Raw genomic sequence first — 18,153 nt, 5'->3', positions numbered from 1 at the left:
CTATGAAAAAAGGAGTTGGCAAAGCAAAGACAGAACATCAATAGAGGTCCCAATAATGTCTCCCAATTTGTTCACATGCTTATATTTATGCCCATGGGAAATCAAAGGGCTTGTTCATACGGGTACAGTGAAGGCTTTCAAAAGTGCGTATTAAAACCAGGATGAGACGTTAATAATACTAAATGGAAGCTAAAAAGCAATTATGTTTTTCCAGAAGACCTACTGGTAACACGAGTGAAAACACAAATCTGGGTATTGGTCTACTAGGATTTGTTTATTTCTGGCTGTGCTCTCTTATAATCTCTATGGTGTAAACTGACATATATAGAGCATGGATAGAAGGATGTTTTGTTTGAAAAAACTTCATTTCTTGTCTAAGTCATTGCACATGCTTCCTCTTGAATCATTTGTAAACAGAATACTTTAGCCAACATTTTATTAAGTTTTCAATCCTCCAAACACTCAAGGGGTTAATAAGATGCCAGAACTCAAGCCTAACTATAAATATTTCCAGAATTGGGGTCTACGTGTCTGCTCAAGATCTCTTTGTTAACATTATATGATTGAACTGCGTGTTACATCACTGCAACAAGGGTTCTTCACGTGGGCAAAGAGTATTACTAGTCTTAATATGGAGCTGTGCAAACAAGGCTATGTGCCAGAGGAGAGGCACACATGGGCTGCTCCAGATTGGCTGGGGAGATAGCAAGTGTGACTGCACAGTGAACTATGAGAGTAATTTTAAATCTTCCAAAAAGTGGAGGGAGTAGCTCACACTGCCCCAGAGCTCAAATTCTTTCTGCTAATGACTACTGGTCTGTTCCAGCCTGATGTTCTGGGGGTCACTCTGCTCATTATTTTACTGGTTTAACCATTTCTGTAGTCTTAAGATTTATTGTTATGATTGCTGTTTCCAAAAATTCTTTGGAAACACTTAAGATGAATGAATCCTCTCTTTCTTTGGCTGTTTTTCTTTTATTTGGATGTTGGTTGGTTGCTCACTCGCTTTCTTGGTTTTTTGCAATATTTACTCCTCCAAGTGCTGGTGTAGGTAGGCATTTACCTTTTCAGAAGTGAAAATATCAATTGTAGTATTCATTAGGTGGAAGAGAAAGCAGAAAGTGCATATACACAGAGGAAAGCAGAGGGCAGTCAGAAGCCTCTTTATAGAGGAGCAGAGAAAGTGTCAGATATTACATTTTTGCAGCACTTGGGAGATCTTACACTGTAAACAGGCAAGTGAGAAAAGCTGAGGGTATTAGTTTCTGTGAGAGCAGAAAATATTACGCCATTTCAGAAATCTTTCCCATTTCTTCTGTTGTTTCCCCTGGTGCCACCGGTTAGAAGGCGATTCATTAGAGGAAAAGGCAAATAGGAAGGGCAGAAGCTGATAGGGACTGTGAAGCTGGATGAAGAGATATGAGTTAGAAAGTGAAAAGTGCAGGATATCCTTATGCGTTGCCTTTCTGTACCATTTTTAATGTGTACATGCAGTGGCAGCGGTGGGCTTTAGGGCTCCAGCGTGAGGCAAGGCCAGGACTGCCCCATGAGGTGAGACACAGCTGGTTCCAGTCAGGTGGGCTGGGCCCAGCAGCCACCCTGGGGTGCCTGGGGACAGCCTGGGGAGGGGAGATGCTGAGGAGATACTTCTTAAAGACTGCGAGTTGCTCATTCTGAAGCCATATATGCACAATGAAAGAGTCAAAAATACAGTGTTTAGAAGGAGGCAATTACTGATGGCTTCTGAAAGCCATCAAACTTCTAAAAAAATGGTTTGAACCATCTACTTTATAATAATTTAATAACTGATTTTTACATACTTATGGCTTTTGCTGGACTTAAGCTTAGGTGATTTGCTTCTCGTCTTAAAAGGAGTCTGTAGCAGAACTAGGCCTCTCAGAAGTTACAAAGGCATCCTATTTTGGTATACAATGAATATTAAAGAAAAGGCATGCTATTTTGGTATACAACGAATATTAAAGAAAGACACGTAGCATTGTACTTAAAACCATGACTTTGCATTATAATCTCGTGCAGTATTTCTGAAATATTTGCTTAGCTCATGGTATAAATTGATAAATGACTGGATTAAAGTACCTAAAAAAAAATGCTGATGCAAATCCCCAATTTTGCCATTAAGTAAATCTGCCTTTTAAGGTTCTCTCTCTTGAGGTATGTATTGCTGAGGTTTTGTACTTGCTTACGTGTTATTTCCATCAGGTCTGAATAAAAGAGATGCAGGCAAGAGAATTTCACACTTGACTGTCTAGCACCTCTCCACTTGTGATACAAGCCTAGTTTGGCAGCAAGATGGAAGCTAACAGCTGATCTCCATTACAATTGCTTGCAGTTAGTGCTGAGATTAGTAAAAACACTGGAGAACCTAGGGACTAACCACTCTTTGGCATTATAAAAGTAGCACTGACACATATGTCAAAATCCCTCCTTTCAGAAGAGTAAAGCTCGGAACTATGAACTCTTATTATTCAACTTCTGCAAGCAGAAATGCATTAACTGTTGCTTTTTGACCAAAGTTTCTGGACTTTGAGTAATGAAGTCACTCCTCCATTTATTTCTCAAATAGCTACAGTGGCAGGTAAATTTGAAGCCTTAGATTTCACAAAATCTCAGAACGGTTGAGGTTGGAAGGGTCCTCTGGAAGTCAATGGTTCAACCCTCTGCTCAATTAGGGATACAGACAGCAGGTTGCACCCATAGAGTATTTGAATATCTCCAAAGAAGGAAACTCCACAACTTCTCTGGGCAACCTGTTACATTGCTCAATCACCTGCACTGTAAATAAATGTTTTCTGATGTTCATTAAGACCCTCTTGTGCCCATTGCCTCTTATCTTGTCACTACTGAAAAGAGTCTGATTCAGTCCCCTTTGCACCTTCCCTTGAAGTATTTATAGACACCGATGAGATCCCTTTGAGCTTTCTTTTCTATAGACTGAGCAATCCCAGCTCTATCAGCCTTTTCTCATAGGAGACACGCTCCAGTCCCTTCAGCATCTTAGTGGTGGCCTTTGGATGCACTCTCTCCACATGTCCATATCTCTCTTGTATTGGAGAGCCCAGAACTACACACAGTACTCCCAGTGTGACTTCATCAGTGCTAAACAGAGCAAAATTATCACCTCTTCAACATTCTGGCAATAGTTTGCCTACATCAGCCAGGATAATATTAGTTTTCTTTGCTGCAAGGGCACATTACCGGCTCAAGTTCATCCTAATGTCCACCAGGACCCAAAGGTCCCTTTTTTGCAAGTTGTTTTCCAGCTGAGTAGCTCCCAGCACATATTGGTACCTCGAGCTGTTACTCCTCTGGTGCAGGACTTCACACTTCTCGTTGAACTCCATGAGATTCCTCTCAATGCATGTCTCCAGCCTGTTCAATTCCCTTCACATGGCAGCATAATCCTCTGGTGTATTGGCCGACTCTCCCAGTTCTGTATTCGAAGAACCCCAGCAGTAAGCTGAGGAGTCCATAAAGTTGTTTTCCATGTGTGATTTAAGCTTCATGGAAGTCAATGGCTGTTCAGTCAATATCTTACAATCAAAGCAAGATTTAAGATGAAAAAAAAAATGCCAACAGTGACCTACTATGTAATAGTGGCTACTCAAATACTTGTTACAAAGGTTAGGGGGGCTCCTAACATCCACCTCTGTGCCAGTACTGACAGAAAGAGTGGCATCTTCTGGCTTCACACAGTCTATGGATAATCTGTTTTGAGCAGGAAGTTGAAGGCAAAGGATGCAATGTTAGTTCTGCACTTTCTGATTACCACTCAACGAAATTCAATTTTGTGATTGGTAATCACAATCATGTTCACAGCATGAAGTTACAACAAAGGTGACTCATGTCTCTAAAATGACTGAAATTCTACTAAGTGGTAGACATTTCTGTGGCACAAGTTGAGCATTATTTAGTAGCAGGAAAGGTGGCAGTCTAACATATTTGTATATTCAAATGCAAGATATCTAACGTTTATGAAGGATACCAATTACTCTCAGGACTGATGTCTGGGGAACTCCTCATTACAGTAAAGCATTTCACAAAGTGTAGAAAGCGTAGAAAGGTAAGACTCACGTCTAAAGAAAAAGAGGGAAAACACTGCAATCTAATGACAACAATGATAGTAATTATTCCTATCATACGCAGTGGAGAACCTGATAATGAATACAAATCTACACTAAGATGTGTTTTTAGGCAATCTCAAGTACAGTGTTGGGCTATAACAGCAAGTAGACAAGACAATGACCCCGCATACAGGAGTTTGCAACCGGCCTATTTTTTTTCCCTGGATAGCAAAATTATTCAAGAGGGAAAACAACTGTGCCAGACAAAAAGAAAGATTTCACAAGTGCCACAACAAAATCTAATTATTGAACATCACTCTTCAGACATGCTCAGAAAAGGTAAGGCTCTTTGGAAAGGGAGAGGAAGGAAGAGATCCACCCTCTCAGAACAACCGATACCAAGGGGAGCACCAAGAACTACAGTTTAGGGGTCCAGATCCATCTCTGCAAACCAAAAGGAAAGCCCATCTAATCCTGCTTTTAGCAAGACATGGATTAAATAAGTCTAAGTATGTATATAAATTGTTTGGGGAGTAGAGAGTAGTAAAGCATCTTCCTTAATGTTTTTTTGCCCTTTGTTAAATGCCCTTACTACTAACTCTTGATTATCCAGCATAACAGGGAGGAAAGGTGTGATAAGAAGGGTTGGAAAAAGCATGGGTAAGATAAAGTACGTAAATGAGGCTACTAAAATCATAGAGGGAGAATGTGAGATAGGAAGGTTAGTAAAATGGATGCTCATATTAATAAGTCCTCGTGCAAGTCAAGCTATGTACAATATTATGTGTGTGGCAGTTTAGCTCTTGTCTTCCTGCCAGGCTGAGCTGCCCTTTCCTACCACTTTCTGCAATGCATTATCACACCCTCTACTAAGCCGACACAACTGTTGGTGTGGCTGTGTGAGCATTAGGGTGAGGAAACTGCCCAGCTTGAAATCTGACTCCAAAGAAAATGTTTCTTGAATGGGTCCAAATTTCCTGATACTTTTTATAAAGGATTATTGACATTATATAGGCTTCTTTGGTCCCAAAGAAACACCAGCACATGCCTAGGACAGCAATAAGGAGGGCACTGTTTAGCAAGATAGAAACTCCCTGGAATTGCTGTCACATGCCTTCATCTGCTAAGTGACAATTGTCTCCTACACCACACAAATGTCTGGAAGGAAAAAAATATATATTAATGGGCACAGTGATGACCTCTCGTTATGAGAATGTCTGTGGAGACTGTAACACTTCTTGCAGCACTTATGAAACCCTGTGTCCAAAGTACACTGAGCAAGCATGGTATCTGTTGAAATAGTGTGATAAAAATATCAAAATGTCAGTGGAACTCAGGGTATGCACAAATGTGCTCCATTCTCTTTGCCAGTTGCTGAGGGACTTAGCAGCCAATGTTATGGTTATATTTAACTTCTGAAACACTTTTGCAGACATAGTATAATTCAACATTTTGTTTCACCTAAATCCTTTTTATTTGATCTCTTCTTTTCAGAGAGATTTTTGTATACTTGACACTGGCAGTTGTTTTGACCGTGAAAATTTGGATTTAGGTCAGCTGTTCATAAGCCATTTAGATGGTGGCATGAATTCCTCAGTAGGAATACTTCTACCACTAGAAACTGGGATACAGTGGCAGACCTCAGCAGTCCTTAGAACAACTTTTCTGTGATATGGTCACATCTGAATTCACATTCTTATGCAAACCTCCCTCTTCAGACTTACTGTACTTCGGTAAGAGATTTTTGCTAACAAATGTGGCTGATAACAGCTGGGCCAGGAGGGTAACATAAAAGTAGATGCTAGGCAGTCCCCTAGGTGTTGATCCAGCTAGAAAACTGGTGTTAAATGTATGCACAGCTTTGCCTCCACTAGCCTTATAATGTATTTCTTTAAGTGCGCTAACTCACAGGTCCAAACAAGCACATCAATCAACAAACAGCCAGGAGATGCCAACAGTCTTTGATGTCTTGGATCAGATAGGGATTCAACAATAGACAGCTTCACATGTAGACACGAATACAGGCAGCTACTGGTCAAGACACAGGCTCACTTTTCCCTACCAAGACAATTCAGCTCAAGCATGTCAACCAGCATACACCACTGGTGATGCACTGCCGTCCTCCCTTGGTCACATTCAGCTACAGAAGAAATGATGCTCTGTGTCAGTCCCAGCATGACTCACATTATAGAATTACAGAATCATTTAAAACTGGAAAAGACCTTTATAGATAATCTGGTCTAATCCCCCAGCAGCTAATAGGGACACCTACAGATAGATCAGGTTGCTCAAAGCCACATCCAGCCTCACCTTGAAAGTCTGCAGGGACAGGGCATCCACCACCACTCTCGGCAACCTGTTCCAGTTCTTCACTACCTTTATAGTAGAAGCTTCTTCCTTATATCCAACCTAAATCTCCCGTTTTAGTTTGAAACCACTTCCCCTTGTCCTGCCACAACAGACACTTCTAAAGAGTTTGTCCCCTTCTTTCTTACAGGCCCCCTTTGGATACTGAAAGGCCACTCTCAGATGTCCCCAGAACCTTCCCTTCACCATGCTGAACAGCTTCAGCTTTCTCGGTCTGTCCTCACAGAAGAGGTGTTCCATCCCTCAGTTATTTCCCTCACCCTTCTGGCCAACCCTCTTCTGATGCAGCCCAGGATACATTTGGCTTTCCTGTTATCTCACATTCAGCTTTTAATCCACCAGGACCCCCTAGTGCTTCTCCCCATGGCTGCTTTCAATGAGTTCTTCTCCCAGTCTGTACACAGGTGAGATTGCACAGACCCAAGTGCAGAACCTTATACTTGGCCTCGTTGAATCTCATTAAGATCATCTGGGCCCACTTTTTAAGTCCAGGTCTCAACAGTTCCATGTCTCTCATCACCTTCATCAGACCTAACCTACTAGTAGTGTCAGAAGAAATCTATGACTCATGGCTATAACACAAGGAGGACGTTGAGGGCCGTCGGTATTACAGTTGCCCATCATTAAGGGAACATTACTACCCATGACTGCAGTCTTTGTACACTCTAGCTGACATCAGCCTTCCTTGATTTTAATTTCCCTCCACACTTGCCCTACAACAAAATGGCTACAAACTTTTGGACAAAACACAATGTATTTTTCATCATGCTTATTTCAGGAACAGTTAAACAAGTAAACCAGTTGTAGAATCTCGTATGAAGAAGCCACAAAAAACCACCAACTGAAAGCTTTGGCAACTGATAATATAGTCTTTAGGAGAGTTATAAGAGGATCTGTATTACATATGCTTTTATCTGTGCCTAGTAAAAAATACGTATCTTAAAAGAGAAATTACACCATCATTTATGATGCCTGTAACTGCATTAAAATCACTGGACTGTGTTACGTAAAGTCAAAGCAAAATGACTACAGAAATTATCTGTGGATTAATATCCTTTTTGCATAAGATAAGTGGATTCTTACTTCTACAAGTGCCGTTGGGTTGAAACTAAATCAATCTTCTTGATTGCCCATACCTTTATAAATCCTGAATACAAATGTCTGGTGCATTACATTTGTTGAGTAATAAACTGTTTGACTCATGCAGCCAGAGGAACAGTGATCCTACTGAATTCAATTTTGATCAAAGTTTACCAATGGGAAGCAGAAAGAACTGGTAGTGCTTCATTTTGACTGTACACAGGTCTATATAAGCTATTTAGTAATAAAATTTGGCTGAGCCCAAAGATTCTGGGTTGGTTTTATTTATTTTTCAGCAACCTTGATTATTAGCTGATGTAAAAGGAGAAACTATGGGGAAACTGTTCAGCACACTGAATCACAATTCCTCCGAAAAAAAAAATAGTTCCAGATAATTATCAAAGTGATGCTGGATGTGGTTTTGCTTTATCCCATTATTGCTGGTTATCAAAACACAAAAGTAAAGCCAGAGTTTTTCTCTCATATCCCAGTTTAACATCCTGTAATCCTCAAGTGTTAATGACGTCAAAATCAATAATAAATGGAAAAGAGCAATAAGCTACACAATCATGTATATCACAAAAGACATCACAGTGGACCAGGATCCATAAGCAATCTTGTTCGATAGTGTCAGTCATCCTGAATGACAATGGATTCCCTTCTTCTGCATGAAGGCAAACCTCTCAGGCTGCTCAAACACTAGTAAGCGAATAGAATTGTTGATTATGAGTGAACCTTTCGGTAGGGAGAAAAGTTCTGCAAAATGAGATAGATTTAAAAAAAAAAAAAAAAGAAAAAAAAAGAATGGCTTTAAGGTTGTTGGAAGTGTTCTTTTGAGTATCCTTCTAACAGCATCATCGTCTACCCTCTAGTCAGTGGGCCTAATGTGCCATCTGCTGTTTTAAAAGGTCCTGAAAGATGTTCTCCTGCAGCATTTAAACAAACAGGCTGAAATCTCATTGTGTTTGCTGTTGTTGTGTTTTAATTCTGGAAGCCACTGCTTACACAAAGACTGGAAAAGAAACTAAAACTTTGCCACTGTTAATACTGCTCAGATACTGAAAATCGCTGGGGTTAATCCCTAAATGAAAACACTGCTCTTCCACTACCAACTAAAATACAGTGATCAATGAGCTCCATCTGGCGGCTACCTTTGCAATAAAAGTTAATGCCTTTTTCCCAGAAAACACTAGAAATGAACTAAAAAACAACTTTTCATCCCACTGAGTGAAATTAAGCGAGTTCGATACGTTTAGCTCTCTAAAACACTCTTATCTGTGCATTACATGGATTTTCATTTATACAATATATATATATATTTTATACAGTTGATATGCATTGGATATGGATTGCAAATAGGCATATACGTGCTCTCCAGCCTTGAATATACAGCTAGCCATTGGAATCATTTGCAGAAATAAACACTTGCAAGACTATATGCATAGCATGCAGCAGCATTACACGCTTGTCAGGAGCCAAGCTTTTTGTTTCTATTTCTAATTATTCCCTCGATTCATGCTTAGTGCACATATATCACTGACGTTCCTGTCTGTGCATTCTCAGCAGCAGTAATTGGAAAATAAGGCAATTGCTGAGTGGATGCCACTGAACTAAACCATGCTGTTGGACACTATGTAAAAAAAGCTCTTAACCAACTCTCATAGTCACCAAAGCATTGAGAACAGCGCTGAAATGTAAAGGCAATTCCACCAGAGCAGAGCTGGAAACAGACGAATCACGAAGCACTGTCCAAAAAAAAATCCGTGATAGGCGACTGCCACCTGGTGGAACACAAGGAAGACCTCACTCGTGCAAAAAGTATTCTTAAGGTGGTCGGGATAATTCAAATCTTTGATTTAAAATCAAAAAGGAATTGCCAAACATCGTGACAAAGCTGCTCGTGTCTTCCAGGACATCCTCAGTGGTCACTGAGGCTCCATCCCTTCAGTTCTATCAACACCGACCAGGATATTTCTGTATTTTTAATTAATATTTTTGCAAGCGTAACTATTTTGAACCTTCACGTTCAAAAATAAATTACGTGAGCTGCTAGGTATGTATCAGATACAAAAGAAAACTAACAGAGCAAATGGACCGTGCCACTGTTGTGTTTCCTATCCTAGAAAAGCAGACCTGGGTACACATCACCAGGTCTCAAAAACAAGGGCAGAGATGGGCGCACAGCTCCAACTGTTGAGTTGCAAGGCTCTGCTAAAGAGGTAAGGACTTGGGCTGCTGCATACTAAGTGAAGTTCCCCCTTTGATTTTGCTCATCAATGTGGGATGACAGCACTTTTTGTGGAATAAGAAACTGGAAACTCCAGTTCATCTGTTCACAATACTGTGGGAGAGAAATGTATTGTTTGACCTAGATGGGTAATCAGCCACTGGTACACATCTCCAAGTTTACGCGACATTGGTCTAAATGAGGATGAAAATCCTCTGGTTTAGGTTTAGAAACACTAGCTCTGTCACAAAGACACTACCATCAAGATGATGCATTCTGCTCTGCCTCCAGCCTGTGAGCTTTGCCTTGGCATAAGGCGTAGTACTAGTGCATGCTGCTCTACCTCCAGCCTGTAAGTTTTGCCTTGGCATAAAGCATGGCATTGCTTGGCACTGAAGCATCCGTCACCGATAGGTACAGCACTTCGGTTTCTGTTACCACATTTGCTCACCACTTCTTTGCCCTGATCCTCAATAAGGCCTCAACGAGGACAAAGGCGCATTGCTGATGGGGCTCCGCACTACAGTGTGGATTAGCTGTACCGCTGGGGCTGCCTCGGGGAAAAACGCTGCCTGCACCTACGTAGATGCCTGTAATTAAGTGATTTGTAAGGAACCATTTCCCAGAACTACAGGTGCACGGCTGACTGTAGCCGTTAAGGCTGCGCACGGACAAGGACTCCTTCAAGAGGAAAAAAGAAATAAAAAAGGAGGGGGAAGGGGGGAGAAAAGGAAAGGAAAAGCACAACCAAGAGGCAACGGAACCCCGAGCCCTGTCGAGGGGTGAGGGTCGGCGGGCGGGGGCCGGCTGTATCCCCCCGCCCGGCAGCGTGACTCGGGCTCGGGCTCGGACCGGGACCCCTGCCCTTCCCGCCGCACGGCACCGCACCGCGCCCCGTCCCGCCCCGTCGAGGGCGGTGGGGGAGCCGGGGGCGGGGGCCGCCCGCCGCCGCCTTACGCACGCAGTGAGCTCACGGCCCGGGCCGAGGGGCGGCGCGGTGGGGGGCGGCGGGGCCGCGCCGGGGATGGGGGCGGCCCGGACAAACCCCATAAAGGGCGGCGGCGGCGGCCGGGCTGCCGCACTCACCCCGCTCGGCGGAGGCGTTCGCATCGCGGCGGAGGGTCGAGGGCTCGAGGGCCGCCTTCGTTCCGTCCCTGCCGCCGCCCGCAGGAGGGGAGGCTGCTCGGCCCCGCGCCGTGGAAGTGCACGCGAGGCCGTCCCGGGGCTTTCTCAGGAGCGAGCGACCGGAGCTCGGAGAGCCGAAGGGAAAGGAACGGCAGCGAGCGGAGAGCCGCGGAGCGGGACCCTCCGGCAGACCCCTCCCGAAAAGCCGGCCATGGGGAAGTCTCCGCCGCACCCGCAGTGATCGCGGACCCGCGGCCGCCCCTCCGCCGGGAGAGAGCCTCACGCCGCGAGCGAACCGCCGCGCACCGCTCGCTCAGCTTCAGCGACCGCCCGCAGCCGCCGCGCCGCCGCGCCGCGATGAGGGCCGGCGCCCGCCCGCCGCCGCCCGTGCTGGCCGCGCTGCTGGGGCTGCTGGGGCTGTGCAGCGCCCAGCGCCCCGCCGCCCGCCAGGCCCTGGTGCTGCCGCGCCGCCTGGGCTCCGCCGGCGGCCGGGAGCGCTTCCGCCTGGAGGCCTTCGGGGAGCGCCTGACGCTGGAGCTGGAGCCCGACAGCAGCTTCCTGGCCCCGGACTTCACCCTGCAGTACCTGGGCGGGCCGCCGCCGCCCTCCTCCTCCTCCCCGCCGCCGGGAGACGACCTCGCCCGCTGCTTCTACTCCGGCACCGTCAACCGGGACCCCGGCTCGGCAGCCGCCCTCAGCCTGTGCGCGGGGATGCGCGGCGCCTTCTCGTTGCGGGGCCGCGAGTACCTCATCCAGCCCGCGCCCGGAGCCGCGGCGCACCGCCTCGGCCCCCACCTCCTCCGCGTCCGCGGGCCCCGCGCTCCCGCCGCATCCCGCTGCGCCGTGACCGAGCAGGGGGCGGTGGGGGCCGAGGCGGCGGGGCCGGAGCCGGAGCCCTCGGGGCACGCAGGTACCGAGCGGGGGTGGGAGCGGGGCTGCGGGTGCTGCCCTCGGGCGCCGAGTTCTGGTGTGTTGCTCACGTGCGCGCGCTCTCCCTCTCTCTTTCAATGCAGAAATGAGAAGCAAAAGGAAAAAAAGATTCGTCTCCAGCCCCCGCTACGTCGAGACCATGCTGGTGGCCGACCAGTCGATGGCCGAGTTCCACGGCAGCGGACTGAAGCACTACCTCCTGACGCTGCTCTCGGTGGCGGCCAAGCTCTACAAGCACCCCAGCATCCGCAACTCCATCAGCCTGGTGGTGGTGAAGATCATGGTCATCTACGAGGAGCGCAAAGGACCCGACATCTCCTCCAACGCTGCCCTCACCCTGCGCAACTTCTGCAGCTGGCAGAAGCAACACAACCCGCCCAGTGACCGGCACGCCGAACACTACGACACTGCCATCCTCTTCACCAGGCAGGTGAGGGACGAGGAGGCCGAGTCTACCCCGCTGCCTGTAGCTCCCCACCCCCAGGAGCCCCTAAAAAGCACTTGGAGGCACTGTGGGCTCCACAGAGCGGTCTGCAATTGAAATGAAATTCGGTTGTTTAGGGTTCAGTATCCTTTGTGCTGTCTCAGGTGAAGCTTACGGTGTAGGAATCGGGCTCAGTGATTCTTACGGGTCCCTTCCAGCTTGGGATATTGTGTGATATGCGGTGTGTTTCTGCTGTATATTTTTAGCAGAGTCAGTATGGAAATTATGCATCCTGCTTCTACGTGTAAGCCCTGTGTATGTTCCAAAGACAGATTTTTGCCATCGTACCCATTGAAGTACTGAATATTTATGCACTTTCCATAAGTGAAGGCAAGCTGCCAGGGTGGGATGGTTCTTGCCAAGGTGAAGGCTCTGATCTGATTAATAATGAACTGCCTTTTTTTGCAGGACCTCTGTGGTGCCAAGACATGTGATACTCTCGGGATGGCCGATGTGGGAACCGTTTGTGATCTAAACCGCAGTTGCTCTATCATAGAGGACGACGGCTTGCAGGCTGCCTTCACAACAGCCCACGAGCTAGGTACTTGAAGCTCTAAAATGCGATTTCAGCTGATTAATTGCAGGCAGCTCGATGCAGTGAGGCTGGAAGCTCCCTGTTCCGCAGGCACTGGGCACCCTGTGCTGCCTTGGCAAGGCTGGAAGCAGCACAGCCTGGCAGTGCAGCAGGGTTCCAATGCCGAAAGCAGTTCCAGGCCACACTGCATTGTGTGTGAGAGCTGTGTTGGACTGAGATTGCAGGAAAATAGCCTGTGAGGAGAGAGAAGATGCTCTGTAATCTGCTTAAAACTTGGCACTGTTCAGCTCCCACTATTGTTTCAGTATTTAAAGACCTGACCATGAGTAGCTCTAGAGTTACAGTAGCGTTGGTAATGCAAAGGACAGACTTGCTGAAATCACAAACCTTTATATTTTATTTTTTTTCCTAAGGCCACGTGTTTAACATGCCTCATGACGATGCAAAGCAGTGTGCTGGCATTAATGGAATAAGCCGGGATTTCCACATGATGGCATCCATGCTTTCCAACCTGGATCGCAGCCAGCCCTGGTCTCCATGTAGTGCCTACATGATTACAACATTTTTGGATAACGGTCATGGTAAGGTGGTTAAAGTTTCCATTCGTGTGGCATTCATGCTCTTGCGTTTTACTGCTTCGCTTCTTTTCCCTTTTAATTAAGGGAGTGCTTTCTGCTAAAGACAGCATTAACCCTTTGCATGCTGCCAATGACATTAGAAGGCCCTTAGTTGTACAAAAACGGTGGCACGGATTGGCTGGAAAAGTCATGCTGCAATGCAAATGCAGTTTCACAGAAGCAAATACATTTTTCCCCTCTAAAACTGAACTCACTGACAGCACCATCTGCTCTATTTTCCTTCTCTATTCCTTTTCAGGTGAGTGTTTGTTGGACAAGCCCCACAGACCAATCCAGCTTCCTTCTGACCTGCCCGGCACGCTGTATGATGCCAACAGACAGTGCCAGTTCACTTTTGGAGATGAATCCAAGCACTGCCCTGATGCAGCCAGTACGTGCACAACTCTGTGGTGTACCGGCACTTCGGGAGGACTGCTCGTCTGCCAAACCAAACACTTCCCTTGGGCGGATGGTACCAGTTGTGGGGAAGGGAAATGGTGCATGAATGGCAAGTGTGTGAATAAGACTGAGAAGAAGCATTATGATGTAAGTATTCTGCAGGCTTAGAAGGTTTTTTTTTTGGTTTTGTTTCTTTTTTCTTTTACAAGCAGCTTGTGTTACAGTCTTTGTGGTCTAATCTAACTGTTTTGGTCTCTGTCTGCTTGTGCTTTCAGACCCCAGTGCATGGCAGCTGGGGGTCCTGGGGAGCCTGGGGAGAATGCTCCCGGAGCTGCGGCGGCGGCGTGCAGTACTCTTTCAGGGAGTGTGACAACCCCGTTCCAAGAAATGGGGGGAAGTACTGTGAGGGGAAGCGGGTGCAGTACAGGTCGTGCAACATCGAGGACTGTCCAGATAACAATGGTAATCTTTTCCCCATTTTTGAGGTGAAGGAAGGGGATCTTCTGGAGGAAGACCATGTACAGAAGTTGATCTGATGTCCATCTGTCTTTCCTCTGCCTGCAGGCAAAACCTTTAGAGAGGAACAATGTGAGAAGCACAATGAGTTTTCCAAGTCTACCTTTGGAAGCGGACCTGCAGTGGAGTGGACACCCAAGTATGCCGGTGTCTCTCCAAAGGACAGATGCAAACTGGTCTGCAGAGCAAAAGGGACGGGATACTTCTTTGTTTTACAGCCAAAGGTATTTGAAAGTTATCTCTCACACTCCTAAAGAAGCAGATTTCTATTTTGTCCTACTCCTTGTGAAGTTAAGAGTCAAGGAGTGTAGAAATCTGAGATTGTGTTCTTCTTGTACTTAAGCTAGATCAGAAATATGAGATCATGTTCATCTTGTATTTAAGCAGCATTCTTCCGTTCCTGCTCCATACATGTACAGTCTGATTGGTGCCAGCATGCTTTAAATAGTCTGGCACAGTGCTTGCAGTTACTTCACACGAACCACCTCTTCTACCCACTCCACCCTGGTTTCCTTCCCTCTCCTTCCACCAATTTGATTACACTGAGAGATGTTTGGAGAATTCTGGTGGTTCCTTGCCAAAATATCAGTGCTTTGTCATAGCTGTTACTAATACGCTGACAGCTTAAAATAAACAAAAGGAAAAATAACTTATCTTGCGTAGCTACTTGAACTCACTGTCATTAGCTGTTGAGTGCCAGTAACTGCCAGGGTGATGACACAGATATTTATTGTAGAGGAGTACTCCTAGAAGGGAAGGTTTGATTGGACACCTTTAAAGGCAATTTTAGTTCTGTACTTTCTTTTACACTCACTTCTAGTGACGTGAGAAGAAAAATGCCCTTTATACAAAATTACTAACAGTTCTGTGGACTTCTTTTGGAGTGGGGTGGGTGTTAATAAATACCAATAGTGCTTGTTTTCCTTATTTATTTTTTTCAAGTGAGTTGAAGCATCATTATCTAGCTCCAACTTCCCACAGACTGCTTTGGTTTCTAGTTTGAGAAGCCTTAAAAATCTGGGTGCTGCAGGCCTTCCCTCCGTTCATATTCTCCATTTTGTATGCATTTTGTTTGCAATTTCAAAGAAATGTGCGTTTTCTAATGGAATGTCCCCCCGCTGGTTTCCTCTGAAGGTTGTGGATGGCACCCCGTGTAGCCCCGACTCCACCTCTGTGTGCGTCCAGGGACAGTGCGTGAAGGCTGGCTGTGACCGGATGATAGGCTCCAATAAGAAGTTTGACAAATGCGGGATCTGCGGTGGCAATGGATCCACTTGCAAAAAAGTGTCTGGCACATTCGTTAGAGCAAAGTGAGTGCATGACCGCAGCTGCTGTTTTGTTCTGGGGAATGTTTTGTGGGTGTAGGCTTTTGGTTTCCAAGTCAGTGAGATACTGTCTCAGTTTATCCTTGGAACTGAGATTTGTTCTGTCAAAGACGGTTGATTGATGATGACTCACAGTCAGATCTCGGTGTTAAAGGAAACCCATTACATGGGACATGCCTTTGCCACAGCACTAATGTGGGATGTGACTTTGCAAATCTCTTAATCCATTAGTTCTATTAGGTCAGCAACTTGCGAGCTTCATGCTTTGGCTCCAAATGAAATTCAGCCTTGTGTGAGGCAGCTCCTCCCCTGTCCCAGGGATGAGCGGAGAACTCAGCCTTTCTTTCTTCTCTTGGGCAGACCGGGCTACCATGACGTGGTCACCATTCCAGCTGGGGCGACCAATATCGAGGTGAAGCAGCGGAATCACAGAGGTGCCAGGCATGACGGCAGCTTCCTGGCCATCAAAGCCGCAGATGGCACCTATGTCCTCAATGGCGATTACACCCTGTCGACGCTGGAGCAGGACATCACCTACAAGGGCAGCGTGCTGAGATACAGCGGCTCTTCGGCCGCTCTGGAGAGGATCCGCAGTTTCAGCCCTCTAAAGGAGCCTCTGACCATCCAAGTCCTCACGGTGGGGGACCTGCCACAGCCTAAGATCAAGTTCACCTATTTTGTGAAGAAGCCTGCTCAGCCTGCGTCAGAGAAGGTGCCCAGTAAAAAGAAAGAGTCCTTCAATGCCATCAAGGAGATCATCTCCTCCGAGTGGGTCATTGAGGAGTGGGGCGAGTGCTCCAAGTCGTGTGGCTCGGGCTGGCAGCGGCGGGCAGTGGAGTGTCGGGACCCCCGGGGGCGGCCAGCCACTGACTGTGCCCGGGAGCTGAAGCCCAGTGATATCCGTCCCTGTGCCGATATTCCCTGCCCACAGTGGCAGCTGGGGGACTGGTCGGCTTGCTCTAAGACATGCGGGAAAGGTTTCAAAAAGAGGTTGTTGAAATGTATTTCTTACGACGGCGGCGTGCTGCCACAAGAAAGCTGTGAGCCTTCCAAGAAACCGAAGCACCTGATAGACTTCTGCAATGTTACGGACTGCAGTTAAATAGTATAAGTTGGGAAAGCTAATTTTTTTTTATTTTTTTTTTCCTTCAGAACAATGCACTGAAAATAAGAGGGCTAGAGGTAGCGCATATGTCTTGCGTACAAAATTTATGGTGAGGATCCATTGAGGTGGGACAGTGCAAATAACCTTAGTTGGCATTGCATCCTAAAACTACCCTGCCAACTGCAGATTTGATAGGATAGCAGACCAATGTCACTCACTCATCTTCAGCAGAGAAGGCCCTAGGGTAATATAACTTCCTTTTTTAAAGTCTGTTACGAATTAAAACATGAGCAGTGGCCAAAGCATGTTTAAGCAAACATTTTGGGGTTGGTTAATTCTCCCTTTTTTTGGGTTTATATTGTGGTACTGATCAAGTCCCCACATGCAAGAAGAGAAGACAAAGCGGAGTGGAAAAGATAGCTTAAAATAATTGGTCAGGGCTTACCTACCTCACGAAGGGCAAAACACAGGATTAGAAAAGGAGCTTTAACTAAGTCATTCATGGCTGCTATTGTTTCAGAGAACAGTTTTATATAAAAACAAAGCCATATTCTCTACCTGTAAAGAGTAAGGAATAGCAAAAACTATTCCACAAATAACTAGAATGTCATCCTTTCATCATTTCCTTTAAAGCATCTTTATGTCATTCCAATGTTCCTGTCCATTTCTCATATCCACTCTAATGCCTCTGTAGTGACATCTAATCCAGAGGCTAGAAAAAGTGGAAATCTTCATGGAGCAGGTAGTATCTATGAGTAGTTGCTCTTTGTGCCTTCTGCATACCTTCCACTGACTTTGATTTGAGCTTGGTTCTACCATCCTGTCAACCAGACTAGTGGCAGTGGGCGTTTCAGTCAGTGCTCTCAAGTTAATTTTTCCCTTACCCCAGCTGATAGCAATTATTTGCATTTGGATTAAAAGACATCAAAGAAATCCCGCTACGAATGGGAACCTCTCCTAAATGGCCTCCGATGGGTTTGTAGTGCTCAAATCACTGATAAGGCGGGAAGACAAAGCTGAAGGATAGCAGGTCCATCCACAGCACAGTACGCCAGCATTTGCATAATTAAAAGTTTGTGCCAGTCCATAGACAATGAGAGAATATGGCTTTCCATATGTATATAGTAAAATATATTACTATAGATGTTACATACTTTATAAGTATTTTATATTTCTTTCCCTTCTGGGAAGGGTTATAATTTGTAATAAATGCATATAATGAGCATATTTATTTTTATACTTCTTGTCTAATGTGATCTTCTAAGTTATCGCTTTTTTAAAAGGACATATAACAAGGATAGAGTATTTATACAGTATAATATGTTACTAGAAGTAATAAATGAACCCTATAAATTTTGAAA

General features: G+C 45.6%; 1 protein-coding gene and 1 long non-coding RNA gene across 2 annotated transcripts in view; one reads left to right on the top strand and one right to left on the bottom strand.

Moving 5' to 3' along the window:
• Positions 1 to 11,685, bottom strand: part of LOC124417328 — a 25,664-nt gene extending 13,979 nt beyond the window's left edge. Inside the window, exon 1 of the long non-coding RNA XR_006931898.1 lies at positions 11,467 to 11,685. This is a non-coding gene — a long non-coding RNA (uncharacterized LOC124417328). The remainder of the gene's footprint in view (positions 1 to 11,466) is intronic.
• ADAMTS1 (ADAM metallopeptidase with thrombospondin type 1 motif 1) lies at positions 10,835 to 18,153 on the top strand. Its single transcript, XM_015299177.4, is given in 11 exon segments — positions 10,835 to 11,668; positions 11,671 to 11,758; positions 11,760 to 11,791; positions 11,895 to 12,241; positions 12,704 to 12,836; positions 13,244 to 13,411; positions 13,707 to 13,993; positions 14,122 to 14,308; positions 14,411 to 14,586; positions 15,497 to 15,672; positions 16,048 to 18,153. Coding segments are annotated over 11 exon segments (2,766 nt in total). The 5' UTR covers positions 10,835 to 11,238; the 3' UTR covers positions 16,790 to 18,153.

Source organism: Gallus gallus, chromosome 1 (assembly GCF_016699485.2).
Source record: "Gallus gallus isolate bGalGal1 chromosome 1, bGalGal1.mat.broiler.GRCg7b, whole genome shotgun sequence".
Taxonomy (NCBI): Eukaryota; Metazoa; Chordata; class Aves; order Galliformes; family Phasianidae; genus Gallus; species Gallus gallus.
This window is presented reverse-complemented; position numbering and strand designations above follow the sequence as displayed.